This window comes from Gadus morhua, chromosome 21 (genome assembly GCF_902167405.1).
Source record: "Gadus morhua chromosome 21, gadMor3.0, whole genome shotgun sequence".
NCBI lineage: Eukaryota > Metazoa > Chordata > Actinopteri > Gadiformes > Gadidae > Gadus > Gadus morhua.
Window position 1 is genome coordinate 8,085,870 of NC_044068.1, and position 15,476 is coordinate 8,101,345.

General features: G+C 40.8%; 2 protein-coding genes across 2 annotated transcripts in view; both read right to left on the reverse strand.

Annotated features, from left to right (window-relative positions):
• LOC115534227 (uncharacterized) overlaps window positions 1-15,476 on the reverse strand; it is a 31,129-nt gene that overhangs the window by 5,735 nt on the left and 9,918 nt on the right. The gene's annotated exons all lie outside the window — the stretch shown is intronic.
• Window positions 11,424-14,869, reverse strand: LOC115534226 (macrophage mannose receptor 1-like). The gene is made up of 4 exons (XM_030345039.1): window positions 14,286-14,869; window positions 13,652-14,044; window positions 12,956-13,374; window positions 11,424-12,299 (listed from the first exon to the last, which is right to left on the reverse strand). The coding sequence occupies exons 1-4, from the start codon at window positions 14,368-14,370 to the stop codon at window positions 12,210-12,212; spliced, it is 987 nt and encodes a 328-aa protein (XP_030200899.1). The 5' UTR covers window positions 14,371-14,869; the 3' UTR covers window positions 11,424-12,209.

Sequence of the window (15,476 nt, forward strand, 5' to 3'; positions counted from 1 at the left end):
ACTGTCCGCGCATGCACTGGTGTAATTGAGCTGCGCTGCTATACATCTTTTTTTATCAATGTAACGAGTTGCGAGTCTAGTGCAGAGTTTTTTTTTTTCCCAGCACCCCCTGCTGAGAATACGTTCTCGCTGCAATGGTTGGACCAGATGTTATAAACATTAAACGGTCACATAAATCATTACTATTTTTAGAAAATGTATGTTTGTTTCATATAAGTGTATTGGAAGTCCTGGTTTTCACTAGGGTTGCCGCGGTGTGGACATTTTCACACCGAGTAATACACTCGTCTCCACACCGGTATTACCGAGTATAAACGGTATAAACTTTGAAACTAGGTCAACCGCCACACAAGCATCGGTTTTTAGACCCTTCTCGTCCTTCAGTTGCCGCCAACGTTCGAAAGCAGCGCCTAGGATTATTCTTGATTTCAGTTTTTCTCTTTCAGCGTTTTTATTATCAATTACTCTCTGAAAAAGAGTTTTCCTTCTCTTTGCTGGTGGTGGTGGTGGTGGTGGGGATGGTGGCGTCTTGTCTGCCATGGAAATTGTCTTCTACTGCTAGGTCCAAATGTGGATTAACTAGTTCCAGTAGCTACCGCAGGATAACAACAAACAGGAGCTTGCTCTGGGTCACGAGCTCTGGGTCACGAGTACTGCACGAAGGGGTCGCGCGCGGGGCGCGGGGGAGGGGGAGTGCAGTACGACCGTTTGATTGACGTACTTACTGTCCAATGCAACTCGGTGGCAATGGAAATGATTGGCTGGAGTTTTTCGAGCCCTGCCCGTTCCACAGATGATTGACTTGTTTAATTTTCATGACAGTACTTCTAACTCAGTGGCTGTAAGCGGGTTATGATAAGGATTTCAAGTAATTTTGCAAAAATGGCCAAAAAAGCAAATCACCTATACAACCTTTAAGTAGCCTACTTTTATTATTGATACTTCTATAGTGCACAATGATTTAAAAACAAACCAGAATATTTAATGGCAGAAACACATATATTTTTTAATATTGATGAAATTCCCAACATCCTACTGATATCAAAATTAAACCCTTTAAAATCCCAACACAACACACCCTTTCTTTGGACTTCTGAATTTGCTTTGTATACCAGGACTTAAAATGGTTGTGAGATCACCATGCAAAGGTAACACAGGTTGTCAAAATCAACTCCAGAGGCGGTGTACACTACATTAAATATAGATTAAAATATACCCTTCCTGAACCCCTCCTGCACCTTCACCTCCCTTACTGTACCGAGCGGTATATTGTTGTTTCTCTTTTTTCTGTCAAATGTACATATTGCAAGTCGCTTTGGATAAAAGCTAAATTCCCTAAATGTAAATGTGGCTATGTTGTCAACTAGATCTCTTGCTGAAGCGTTGTCAAGACACAAGCTTCGCTCTTACCTCATTGGTTGTCAACCGATATAAAGCAAGGGGCGTCGTATGCTATTGTGTCTGAAACATTTGAGACAATCCAATTTATTCTACAGCAAAGAGCTCTTCATTTCTCGCTTTGCTGGTCCTGTCCGTCCTTCACAACCAAATGGAGTTGTACGCCAGTCACGCCTTCCTTGGCCATTTTGGCGGAGAGCTGGTGTAGAGAGACACGTGTTAATAGCTCTTCATGGATTATTATTTCTTCATCGTTTGCATGTTTACATCGTTTACCAACATCTGATTCAATCACTAACATCTACTTTTTCAAGCAATTCAGCATTTGACAATGCTTTACATTTGTTGCATGGCACTTCTAACCCAATTAAAATGCAAATGGAGAAATTTGAAACTAGAACTAGAAACTAGACTAAAAAATCCTTTTCACCCTTTGCAAATATGTAATATCATAATATGAACGTAGAAGCCCGAGAAAATCGACAGTTTGTTTGATTCTGTTCCTGATTATGGCGATGCATTAGTGCCATAATTCACTAATGTGATAAAAGATGCATTCGGGCGTATCATATTATTCCACACGCGTAGATATTAACTGCGAGCGCGCAAATGATCTCTGCGCTTGCAAAACAGCCTCTCGCTCGCGCAAATTACCTCAGCGCGCGCAAAACCTTTCGCGAAAAATGTTTTTACGCTCTTGCTCGAATTTGATTTTGGCACTATGGGGGAGGGAACCAAGGCAGGGCGGGCTTTCCTATGATTGGCCGTTTCTGAAGCGCGATATTTGATTGACATCCCTCCTCAGCCCTCCTCTCATTCAATTCTGAATTGTACAGTAAATGGCTGAAACGATAGTTACTTATTGTAACTCTAGATTCTATGAGTATAGGCGCAGCCTTTTAAGGCTATCGCTATTGGGTTATCCCTAGGCATGAGCCGTAGCACTGAAAAATGTGTAATCCCCGACCACCAACAGCGTGGGCCTCAATTACGTCCGTGTGCGGCGTGCCTCAACGACGTCCGCATTTCGCAGATATAGTCGGGCGCCGGCGGACGTTCTGCTCCCAATAAACAGCTTTTCTTCAGCTATTTAAAGGACAATGAGGCCGACACTTAAAAGGCTGCGCCTATACTCATAGAATCTGGAGTCACAATACGTAACTATCGTTTCAGCCATTTACTGTACAATTCAGAATTGAATGAGAGGAGGGCTGAGGAGGGCTGTCAATCAAATTTCGCGCTTCAGAAACGGCCAATCATAGGAAAGCCCGCCCTGCCTTGGTTCCCTCCCCCATAGTGCCAAAATTAAATTTGAGCGAGAGCGTAAAAACATCTTTTGCGAGAGGTTTTGCGCGTGCTGAGGTAATTTGCGCCCGCGAGAGGCTGTTTTGCGCGCGCTGAGGTAATTTGCTCGCGCGAGATGCTGTTTTGCGAGCGCAGAGATCATTTGCGTGCTCGCAGTTAATATCTACGCGTGTGGAATAATATAATACGCCCGAATGCATCTTTTATCACATTAGTGAATTATGGCACTAATGTGTCGCCATACTGATCAGCTCAAAATAGCAACAGGCGAAGTCACTTGGCAGAGCGTTTTATTGAATTCAGTCCCATCACACATGTTAGTTTATGTCACTAACTGCGAATAGACTCAAGTTAAGCATGCAATTAAATCTGTTGCTTTGTCATTTAAAATATTTTCAACCTCAGGAACTAACTAACCTGTTCCAAAAACTGCCGTCGAACCTCGGGATCTGCCATGTCGGCTTTGGTGCTGACCTTTAACTTGAAGGTTGAGCGTAGTTTCTGCAGTTCCTGGCAGGCGACATAATGCAATTCTTCACAATTCAGATCGTCATAATCTGCTCCAATGAAATTCATTGCAACACAATTTTGACTGCCTCTAGCATTGTTTGGCTGGCCTGCTTGCCAATTAAAGTAAGTGGCTATACTCCTGTCAGACCAGTGGGACCATGGAATTCTGTGGATCCCGATCCATAACATTATATCCCAATCATATTATTTAATAAAACATGGATAAGTTACCTTGGACAGCTTAATATCATTATGTTCAATGTCAATGTTTGTCTTTACCCATATTTTACTACAACTACTTAAACTTAAAGAATCAATTATAGATTTAATGACATACAGAAACACGACATGTCTTCGTTAGAATGGAAAGGGGATGGGGGTAAAACCTGAGCAATGTCAAACTGCTGTATTTATAATATATAAATCCAGCCCACCATTAATGCAGACTGCATTGAATTCACCGTTGCAGGGTACATCAAGCCACAACCCTGAGTTAATCTTAATCATTGTACAGTTTTCGACTCCTGCTCTGTTGTTTGGTTCAGTCTGCCGCCAATTGTCATAGTCTTGACCCATTTTGTAGTCTTGGTTGCCGTAGGACCACTGCCATCTGGTGCGGTCATCATAAAGTCCGATCCATGCGGTGTCAATGTCATAATCGGACCCTCTTCTGGATGCTTGCAGCCGCTCTAGGTCTTCCAGGTTGTCTATGGTCGCCAGGTCATGAAACTGCTCCCTGCAGTATCGCTGAGCATCAGTCCAGCTCATCTTCTGATCCACGTGGTGGTAGAGTTTGGTGATGGGAGACGCATGGTGTCCCACGAGCCCTGCAGGGGAAGCCGTCACAGCAAGAACAAATACATATGTATTACAATCTCAGCATGGGTACCCCTAGTGGGGATCAAACCGCTAACCCTGACAGTGTTAATGTCATGCTCTGCAGTTGAGACAGACCGAAGCACAACTGGAAAACTTCCACAAACAATCGCAGCTTTGTTGGGTAAATATATACTTGGAAAGGGTGTGAACTGTCTCACAAACTTGCCCTATTACACAGACGCATGCATTTTACCTGAAAGGCTTAAGAAGAGAAGTATGTTCTTCCACATCCTGTAAAATGAAAATATAACATACAAGCACTTTAGTGTCTCTGTCATCTAACCAAATGTATATTGATGCATGTTGAGCATAAAATAAGAAAACAAAGAATGCAATGGTCATATCACACAAGCTTAGATATCAATGTATGCATATCACTAACATACACTAAAAACATTTGTAGTACTGAAATGGTTTGGTCCAACCTTTCTTGAATAGCACCTCAACCATCAGCCTTGTTTTTTAATTCCGATCCGTGGACATGTTTCCAGTGCAATGCCCGACTGCATCAGACATGTCTCAAATTGTATTCACCCAACAACCAGCCCCCACAATAACCTATTATTTACTTGAATTAAATTCATGCAAACCATTGCAGCCAGACAGCGGGCTTTAAAAGTGATTAGGCAAAGATATTCAGCCTATGCCTAATGTCCACATTCTAAACAGTCTTAATGAATCGTTTGACCTTGTGAAGAACAGGAGTAACAAGCCAATGTTTTCCATGGTAATGGTTACCATTGAACGTTTAATCTAAAGAATTGACATTGTCAGGTTATTTGTAGTCAGATTTTTTGTAGTAGGTTTTCACCTCCTCCATTCATTCTTTGAAAAAGTTTCATATTTTCAGGTGTACGAAAAAGGATCAACATGTTGTAATAAAAATAAGGTGACATCATTGTGGGCGTGAGTGTGGATGATGGCGGGTTTGAGGAGCCTCACCTGCTGAGTCTGATTGGATGCTGGGTCTGGGTGAGGCTGCACACCTGTAGCCCATTAAGTAATCAGTGTGCACAGGTTAAACCAGCCATCTCCACACACACTTATGAGGAATGTGATGAGATGTTTGACTGTTAGGGATTGGGGAGTGAGCTGTTCAGCTTTAAAGACTATATATGTAGCTATGATTAGATCTGTGTTTGATTATGGGTGTATAGTGTATGGGTCAGCCGCAGTGTCTCTCTTGAGAAAGCTGGACGTGATTCAGGCAAAGGCATTAAGGGTATGAAGTGGGGCTTGTAAATCATCACCAGTGCCTGCTCTGCAGGTAGAAATGGGGGAAATGCCACTGGAGTTGAGAAGGAAACAATTGATGGGAAACTATTGGGCAAATTTGCGAGGGCACAGTGAGTCTCACCCCACAAAAGGAGTGTTGAAAGAGTGCTGGGTTTATGGGAAGTGTGAGAGGAATCATTTTGGTCGGGTGGGGAATGATATAGCGAAAGAGTTTGGTGTGGGTGAATTGAAGCTTAGTCCAACAGTGGTATATCCAATAATGCCGCCATGGAGGATGGTGTGGACTGGTTTGTGTTGGATATAAAGAAGAGAGAGGGAGAACAGATAGACCTGGCTAGTGTTTTTAATATACATCTTCTTATAGAGTGCAGTGAGTATGTTCATGTTTTTACAGATGGTGCCAAACAATCTGAAACAGTGACAGGGTTTGGAGTAGCTGTTCCATCAAAAAGAATAGAGGTTAATAGTGAACATCGGATAATTTAAGCGTGTATACAGTGGAGATGTTGGGGGTGCTGGTCGCATTAAAATGGGTGGAATCAAGTACAGTGGAAAAAATTGATCTGTACAGATTCAGCATCAGTTTTGGCAAGTATGAGGTCGTTTTACTCAAGTAGTCGCCAAGGTTTGTTATATGAAGTTCTACAGTCAATTACGAGAATCGTTCAGCAGGGGAGGCAAATACAATTTTTATGGGATCCAGCTCATGTAGGGGTGAAGGGAAATGAGAAAGCCGATAAGATGGCGAAGAAGGCATTGGAGAAGGAAAAAATATAAATGAATATCAGTTTAAGGCCCCGTCCACACAAAGCCGAAACGGGCGAAACCGTTACGGTTTCGATCTATCCGGTTTCGAAGTATCTCCGTAAAGACGAAGCCAAGCGAAACCGGATAGATCTGTAGAAACGCTGTAGTAAACATTCCAGGCCCATAAGGGGCGCTGCTTCTGGTACACAAATCCAGAAGAAGAAGAGGCGAGCATGCGCATAAAGGCTGCCCCCCGAACCACTAGCAACACAAACAAACAGCTCTTCTACGATGGCGAACTAGATTCTCAATAAATAATGGCTTAGCAACTCAACAAGGGACATGATACGCTGCAGAACGATTACAAGCTTGTAGTCCGCCATCATCTTTTTTGTTGTGATTTCTGAGACTCCGCGGGCTTAACAGCCATTGGCTAGGAGGTCGAGGGGTGGGATGATGACGTCATGGTTTGCGGTTTCAGTCGGTTTCAGGCGTCCACACGAAACCAAAACGAAACCGGATAGATTTGAAATTGAAACCACCTCCGAGGGTGGTTTCAGAAGTTTGCGGTTTCGGTCAGCGGATTCACCGGCTTCGTGGGGACGGAAGGCCGAACCGTACAAGACCTTTGCGGTTTCGCCATGAAATCGGCTTCGTGTGGACGGGGCCTAAGTAAGGCAGAAGTTAAAAGTCTGATTTGGGATAAAGTTAACAAAATGTGGCAAGACAAATGGGACAGTGAGGAGAAAAGGAGATATTTATATAATATTCAAAAAAGTGTTAATGTTAAAATAAGGTATAGTGGTCAGAGGAAGGATGAACCAATTTTGTTAAGGTTGGGGCACAGTGCACTAAATAAAACAATGAAATTGATAGGAAAACACCCCACAACAGTGGTCAGAGGAAGGATGAACCAATTTTGTTAAGGTTAAGGTTGGGGCACAGTGCACTAAATAAAACAATGAAATTGATAGGAAAACACCCCACTGGATTATGTGAGGGGTGCCAGGTAGAGGAGACAGTGGAACATGTTTTAATGAATTTATGGGATGGAGAGGGAAAGTATGAAAAATCAATTGAGAGAATTGGGTATGCAGGAGTATACTTTGGAACATATTTTAAGATTAATGAAGAGGAATTGTGTAAAAGTATTGTTTGGCTTTTTGAGAGAAACGGGGTTATATGATAGGATATAGAGTGGAAAGAAAGTGTGAATGAGTGAGTGTTTGGATATATATATTTTTTATTCATTAAATGGATCCGAAGAGGGCGGTAATGCACCAAGATGTGGATGCCAACCGGCGTAAGAAGAACACTTATCAGGGCTGTACGCTTAGCTTTTTCACTAGGAGCACAGGTGCTCCTAAATGAAAAAATTTAGGAGCACAGAAAAGATTTAGGAGCACTATGAAATTTTTTAAATAACACAATTTTATTATTAACAGTCAAATCAGTAACACACATTAAACATATACCACAGTGCCATCATAAGGCCTACTGCAATTAAACGCAGAGAATATCTCTGTCCCACAATTTTTTGTAGTCAGGTCGCCTGGCACGCTTGGCTGAGTTCATCCAGCGGTCCACAGCAGGACTTGGATCATAGTCCTCAAGACTTGGCCCCTTGGCCCCCATTTTCTCTCACATTTCTCTCACCGATGTCCTCTCCCTTCTTGGTTCCACCACTTTGATTTTTTCGAAAATACGACTCGATGCTCTTCATTTTTCAAACGTTCCCGCTACGATCGAGTATCCCGACTACGACTGATAACAATGCGCATGTTCACACCGAGATCACCCCGCCCAGCTCGCGCCGCGTCTACTGCATCTACCTGCCGCCAGACTCCGCGGTAGACAGAAGCGGTACCGCTGGAGAAACTACTTCCCCTCTTGTACACACACACCGCAAAAGTTGAAAAAATATAAACTTCCATGGGCCGGTGAATCGCCGTGTCGCGCCGCCTGGTGTGGACTACCGAGCCGCTCGGGGATGGCCGGGCGACGCGTATTGACATTCAATGTAAAGTCGCCGCAACGAGCTGGGCGACGTGATCGCGTGTCATCATGAGAGTTCTGTGTTTTCCAGGAGTGAAAATGTCGATTTGTATAGGCTAGAGATGCGAGAAAATTGTACTCTACTTTGATCCACTTTGTATGAATTTATTTTAGGATCAAAAAGCTAATGAAAGGGTTGAAATCCTGCTCGCACCCGTGCGCCCTTTTTATTTTTTCTACTCGCACAATCTATTTTTGGGCGCATATGCGAGTAAAATGCTCGCACTGTACAGCCCTGCTTATGAAGATTGAAGATAGATGCTATCACATGTAGCAAGACTTTGCCTCTGGCAAATAACCCCATCATGGTTGTTTTGTTCCCCTAGGCCTAGAGTGCGTATGGAAACCAAAGAGAATGTAGGACAATGTCTAGAAAGTATGTGCTATAATACTGCACAGATTTATAGAGATCCATCTAAAGACTCTGTGGGTAAAACTGGCATTGGAGTTGATATCCCTGAACGCAAAATCTATATTAAAAAGAGAACTACAGATCATTTATAATTTTTTGCAGCTGAAATGGCAGCTTCATTATTCCGTTACAATGGCAAGGAGAGGCCCCCTAAAGCAGTTATTTTTTCTGATTCTATTTCATCTCTTACATCCATTCAAAATGGTGAATCATCATGCCGACAGGATTTATTATCCAGTGTCCTGGCCAAGACAGGCAGCAGTAGCCTTCAGTCACACATAGCATGCACACAAAACATAAGAAAAATAAAACAACTAAAAAAGTCCACAGGTGGGAGGGGGGGATATCAATACCGCAAGACATTTGGGGAAGCTCAAGGAAGAGAGAAATATTAAGTTTGAGCAACAGTGTATAGACATTTCGTGAGGCTCAAGGAGCCTCACGAAATGTCGTGAAGATTTTTATTCACCCTGAATAAGTTTAAATTCTGAAGGCTAGACAATATAATATCGAGAAAATGGACAAGTAGTTGAAATGTAAATCTGAAAACACGAAAAAAGTAAAATCTGTGAAAAGGACCGCATTCAGAAACACCAAAATGTTGTCAGTTCCAGGAAGAATAGATGGGTTAACGTCTACATGCCATGACCCTGCCCTAACGTTGAACTTCTTTTAGTGGGGAGGCATTAGCCAACAGTTTCATGTTGGCCCATGTTTCTCACTAGGCCTACATTTCGAGTATTTGCACCCTTTAAAATTCATGTTTACAGTTACAAAAGGAACGCACATACGTTTGTGTGCCGGTGAGGGGGTATTCAGGTGGGAGGGTACAGTAGTAGAAAAGTTTGAGAACCACTGTTCTACAGCAAAGAGCTCTTTATTTCTTACTCTGCTGGTCGTCTCCGTCCTTTGCAACCCAACCGAGTTTCAAATGTTAAATTTTGGGCATAACAAAGACTACAATGTTCTGTACATGAGTTTGACATACATATATGCATATAACTTGAATGAGTCCTTGACAAGTTTGCATAAATATCTTATGTTCTTAGGAAATGTTCTGGTCCCACCTTCGTTGTAGTAAGAGCACCTCAACCATCAGCGTATTTATTTCCAATTGTTGGAAATGTTTCCAGTGCAATGCCTGACTGCATCACACATGACTCGGCTTCAACCCGCCAGCAAAATGAAATCATTTCACAAGAAGTAAATTCATGTAAATTCAATGCTGACTCTTGAATGCTTGCGTTGAAATGCTATCGCATTGGGGGCTATTACACCTTTGAGCTGTTTCAGGTGACAGGATGAGCCTACATCCATCCATCTACATATATCTATCTTTCTATATTAATTGAGCCGTCATTTCTTCCATCACCTAATCACCAATGTAGCCATCAATCCACTGATATGTGAACCAAAACTGGGACCTAAAGCCAGTATTTCAATAGAATACTATAAAAGGGATTATGCAAAGATCCATTTTTGCTTGGAATTGTGTATGCATTCAGGGAATCCATTTGCCGCTCATTTCCACTTTCGATAGTCTAAAGGTATGAACTTGAGTTTGACCTTGTGATGAACAGATGAGTTAGTACAAATACCAATGTTTTCCATGGATAATGGTTACCATTGAATGTTTAATTTAAAGAACTAACGTCAGGTTATTTGTATTCATATCTTGTATCTCGTAATATCAAATGCATGAGTTGTTTTGCGTCATCTTTCAAAAATATGACAAAATCCTAAACATCTGAGTGAAGGTATTTCCTCAGAATACAAAAAACAGGCTCCGTAGTTTTAGCAAAGCAATTTTACTTTGTATGTTAAATTTATTATACAATTAATGTTGTAAAGAATGGTGTAAGAATGTATGTTGTGGCAAACAAATGCGAGTAACAGGGTGTATGCAAAGGGAAAACGGGGTCAACAATGTAGATACTAGGGCTCGTTGTGTGGGTATCCTGCAAATAAAGGATTTGATATTGCATCTTTGCTCTATGGTTGATTTGGAACAAATAACTTGGAAACTGCACCATGGTCCGAATGATCTAACTTCTACAATTAGCGAGATGTCCAGGAGTTAAGAAGAGGACCACATAAACAAGAGGTCTAAATCTGGAGTCCACCTTTTCACCATGCCCGAAGGTTAATAACCCAGGCCATATAGAACGTAAGAACCACAAAGGGGATGTTGATTCAGTACTTTTATTATTGATATTTCTGTAGTGCAATGATTTAAAAACACACCTGAAGATTTAATTCCAGAGACATCTTTTTTAAATATGGATGAAATTCTCAATATCCAACTGACACCAAACTAAACCCTATCAAATCTCATACCCTTTCTTCAGACTTCTGAATCCAAGAATTGATTATGGTTGTGATATCGACATGCAAAGGTAACACAGGTTGTCAAAAAACACCTCCAGATGTGTTACACTACATTATAATACGGGAATGTTTTTACATTCCCGTATTATAAAGTTCATTGACCTGGTTGACTATCAAGTGGCAAAAAACATGTTTAAAGCAAGAAACAAACTGCTACCAGGTAATATAAAAAAAACTTTTTTGGACAGAAGGGGGGGGGTATCATCTGAATGACGAGTTAAATTTGAAGACGCTAGCTGCTCGCACGACTTTTAAAAGTCAATGCATTTCAGGTGGTGGTGGTAAACTGTGGAATGGTATGAGCACAGCCTAAAGTAAAGTCCAATCATGATCCAGTTTAAAAAAAAAAGGTACAAAGCAATGATTTTCAAAAGGTACAGGGATGAGGGACGGCTAACGGCTTTAAGAAAAAAAGAAAATAATAATTGAATAGTAATATTATATATATATATAATATAAATTGTACATATAGTAGCCCATATCAAATTGTATGTATATCTATCTATATTAAGATATATTTTACTATAGATTTAATGAAATTTCTAAATTGTAAACACTGTACCAAACTGCAAAGATATTAAATATAAAGTGTATATATAGTACATCAAATTGTACAGATAGATAGATAGATATATATATTACATTAAAAGATAGTATATCAAACTGTATATGCATGGATTGTATCGACATAAATATAAATATAGTATAGCACATTGTATATAGATTGTTTATTTAGAGAGATTATAACAAGGGTCACAGGAGGTTAATTTAATAATTAATTATTGAGCTTTGGAACGAGGGATAGGATTAAATAAGTTGTATACTTCTTCCTACTCCTTTTGAGGCATATCAATTTAATACATGTAATGTTTTTTTCTTATCTATGAAATGAATTAATTTATTTACAAGATAGACATTATAATAACGAGAAAATGGACAAGTGGTTGAAATGAAATCTGAAAACACGAGAAAGTAAAATCTGCTGAAAAAGAGCGCATCCAGAAAAACCAAAATGGGATTAACCTCTACATGCCATTACCCCCTAGCTTTTAATTTATTTTGTGGAGAGGAATTAGCCAACAGTTGCATGTTGGCCCATGTTTCTCATTACATTTCGAGTATTTTCATCCTTTTAATGTTCATGTTTATACTGCCAAATTGAACGCACACATTTATCATACATTTGTGTGCCGTGAGGGGGGATTCAGGTGAAAAACTATCTTATAGGGGGTACACTAGTAGAAAAGTTGGAGAACCACTGTTCTACCTCAAAGAGCCCTCATTTCTTACTCTTCTGGTCCTGTCCTTCCTTCACGATCCAATGGATTTGCATGCCAGTCACTCCTTCCTTGGCCATTTTGGCAGAGAGCTGGTGTAGAGAGAAGTGTGTTAATACGTTTTCATGGGTTATTTCTTGATCTCTTACATGTTTAAACCCAACTGTTATAATTGGTGTCTATGTGTTACATTTTGGCATTTGAGCTCCTCATAACATAAAATACACATTAGAAAAAGTCACTCAAATGTGTTAGGCAAATAAACTGTAAATACAGACTAAGATTACTATGTTTGTTTTCAGTCCTGGAAAAAAAGCACACTTGTACACAATTGCAAGGAGAGCACCAACATCTGATTAAATCACTAGCATCTCCTTATTAAGCACTTCAGCATTAGACAATTCTTTACATTTGTTGCATGGCACTTCTACCCCAATTAAAATGCTTCTAATATCACAGGTATTCAAATGGAGGCATTTTAAACTAGAAAATCCTTTTTACCCATTGCAAATATGTAATATCGCAATATGAACATAGAAGCCCGATAATATAGGCAGTTTGTTTGATTCTGTTCCTGATCAGCTCAAAATAGCAACAGGCGAAGTCACTTGGCAGAGCGTTTAATTGAATTCACTCCCATCACACATGTTAGTTTATGTCACCAATTGCGAATAGACTCAAGTTAAGCATGTAAATATATCTGTTGCTTTGTCATTTCAAATATTTTCCACCTCAGGAACCTACTAACCTGTTCAACAAACTGGCGTTGAACCTCCGGATTTGTCATGTCTGCCTCGGTGCTGATCTTTATCCTAAAGGTTGAGCGTTGTTTCTGCAGTTCCTGACAGGCGACGTAAAATAAATCCTGGCAATTTTTATCTCTATAATCTGCTGTAATAAAATTCATTGAAGCACAATTTTGATTGCCTCCATAATTTATTGGCTGGCCTGTTTCCCAATTAAGGTAAGTGGTTCTACTCCCGTCAGACCAGTGGGACCATGGATTTCTGTGGAGCCCGATCCATGCGTTTGAATTCATCAATGCATAGATTTTGCTGTTCTCTGTCGCGTCTCTCACAATTGCCAACTCAGTGTGGTGAGACGCGCAGTATTTCCTCGCCTTGTACCAGGTCATTTCTTCTTGGACATAGATGTAGTTGCCCGCAGCTAAAACAAAATGAGAGAAAAAGAAAAACATTGAATATTAGTTCAGTTTAACTTTATATCCCAATCATTTTATTCAATCAAACAGGGATGAGGTGCTCGGAATACTTTAATTTCATTATGTTGGTCTAAAATCATCTTTTACTGCAACTGCTCAAAATTAAAGACCTAATTACATAGTAAATTCAATTTACAGAAATATCATGGTTTTTTTTTAAGTTGAAGGTAAAAGGGATGGGGGTTAAACTTAGAGCAAAAACAAAATATAAATCCAGCGCACCATTAATGCAGACGGGACCGGCCAGGTCGCTGCAGCTCTTATCCGCCCATCCTCCTGTTTGTGGCATAAGCATTGTACAGTTCTGTTTGGCGCCTACGTTGTTTGGTTCAGGTCCGGCCCAATTGTCATAGTCTTGACCCGTTTTGAAATCTTGGTTGCCGTAGGACCACTGCCATCTGGTGCGGTCATCATAAAGTCCGATCCATGCGGAGTCAATGTCATAATCGGACCCTTTTCTGGACGCTTGCAGCCGCTCTAGGTCTTCCAGGTTGTCTATGGTCGCCAGGTCATGAAACTGCTCCCTGCAGTAGCGCTGAGCATCAGTCCAGCTCATCTTCTGATCCACGTGGTGGTAGAGTTTGGTGATGGGAGACGCATGGTGTCCCACGAGCCCTGCAGGGGAAGCCGTCACAGCAAGAACAAATACAGATATGCATTACAATCTCAGCATGGGTACCCCTAGTGGGGATCAAACCGCTAACCCTGACAGTGTTAATGTCATGCTCTGCAGTTGAGACAGATCGAAGCACAACTGCAAAACCTACATAAACAATCACAGCTTTGTTGTGTATACTTGGAAAGGGTGTGAACTGTCTCACAAACTTGTCCTATTACACAGACGCATGCATCTTACCTGAAAGGCTTAAGAGGAGAATTATGTTCTTCCACATCCTGTAACACGAAAATATAACATAAAAGCACTTTAGTGGCTCTGTCATCTAGCCAAATGTATATTGATGCATGTTGAGCATAAAATAAGAAAACAAAGAATGCAAGGGTCTTTACATATCACACAAGTTTAGATATAAATGTATGCACTATAAAACACCTACAACTTTTGCATTAAAACTTTTGTAGTCAATGTTCTGGTCCCACCTTTGTTGTTGAACAGCACCCCAACGCTCAGTTTCGTTATTTAGTTCCGATCCATGGATGTGTTTCCAGTGCAATGCCCGACTGCATCACACATCTCACATTTTCTTCATACAACAACCCGCCCCCCAAAAAAACAATCATTCACATGATTCAAATTTATGTAAATAATTGCAGCCAGACAGCTGGCTTCAAAAGTGATTATGCAAAGAACACTACTTGTTTGTCGCATGCATTCAGGAAATCCATTGGCCTAATTTACCCATTCTAGTCTTAATGAATCGTTTGACCTTATGAAGAACAGCGGAGTCACCACACAAGTCAATGTTTTCATTGGCTTGTTATTTGTAGTTTTGTAGGGTTTTATCGGGCTGGGTGAGGTTGCACTCCTGTTACCCAAGTAATCAGTGTGGTTTAACCTGTGCACACTGATTACTTAATGGGCTACAGGTGTGCAGCCTCACCCAGACCCAAGCTGTGTTCGAAATCGTTCCCTTTTCACTCACTCACTATTCCCTATATAGTGAACTTCATGATATAGTGCACTATATAGGGAACAACAAACGAGAATTCGGACACTACGCTGAACATTTCTAAACGTAATTTGCGTCAGTAAATGCGCCGGGTATTTGTGTGACGCAGACAGATGCGCCCACATCATGTAAACAAACGGGCACTCACGAGGAAAGCTGGAGGTTGTATTGATGTTGAATGTTACATTTCCTTGTTCAATTTTTTTTAAATTAATTTTGAATGTTACATATTCTATGTTACATCCCAAATAAATTATTGACATTTCTAAACGAAAGCCGGAGACTCCATCATTAAATGTATTGGTTTTCGCAGTTATCAGCTTCTTCTTCTCCTCCGGAAAAACGATAGTTACGTATGTAACTACGGTTCTATGAATTCCGGATGATTTAGCACTGGATGTTCCATCTCGCGCATGCGC

Bases quoted from the DNA above. Each gene is read 5' to 3' on its own strand.
- LOC115534226 (XM_030345039.1), bottom strand. From the start codon at position 14,370: ATGACAGAGCCACTAAAGTGCTTTTATGTTATATTTTCGTGTTACAGG. The intron at 14,045-14,285 runs GTAAGATGCATG...CTTCCCCTGCAG, and splicing joins TCTCCTCTTAAGCCTTTCAG to GGCTCGTGGGACACCATGCG. The intron at 13,375-13,651 runs GTGCGCTGGATT...ATTTTGTTTTAG, and splicing joins CGGTCCCGTCTGCATTAATG to CTGCGGGCAACTACATCTAT.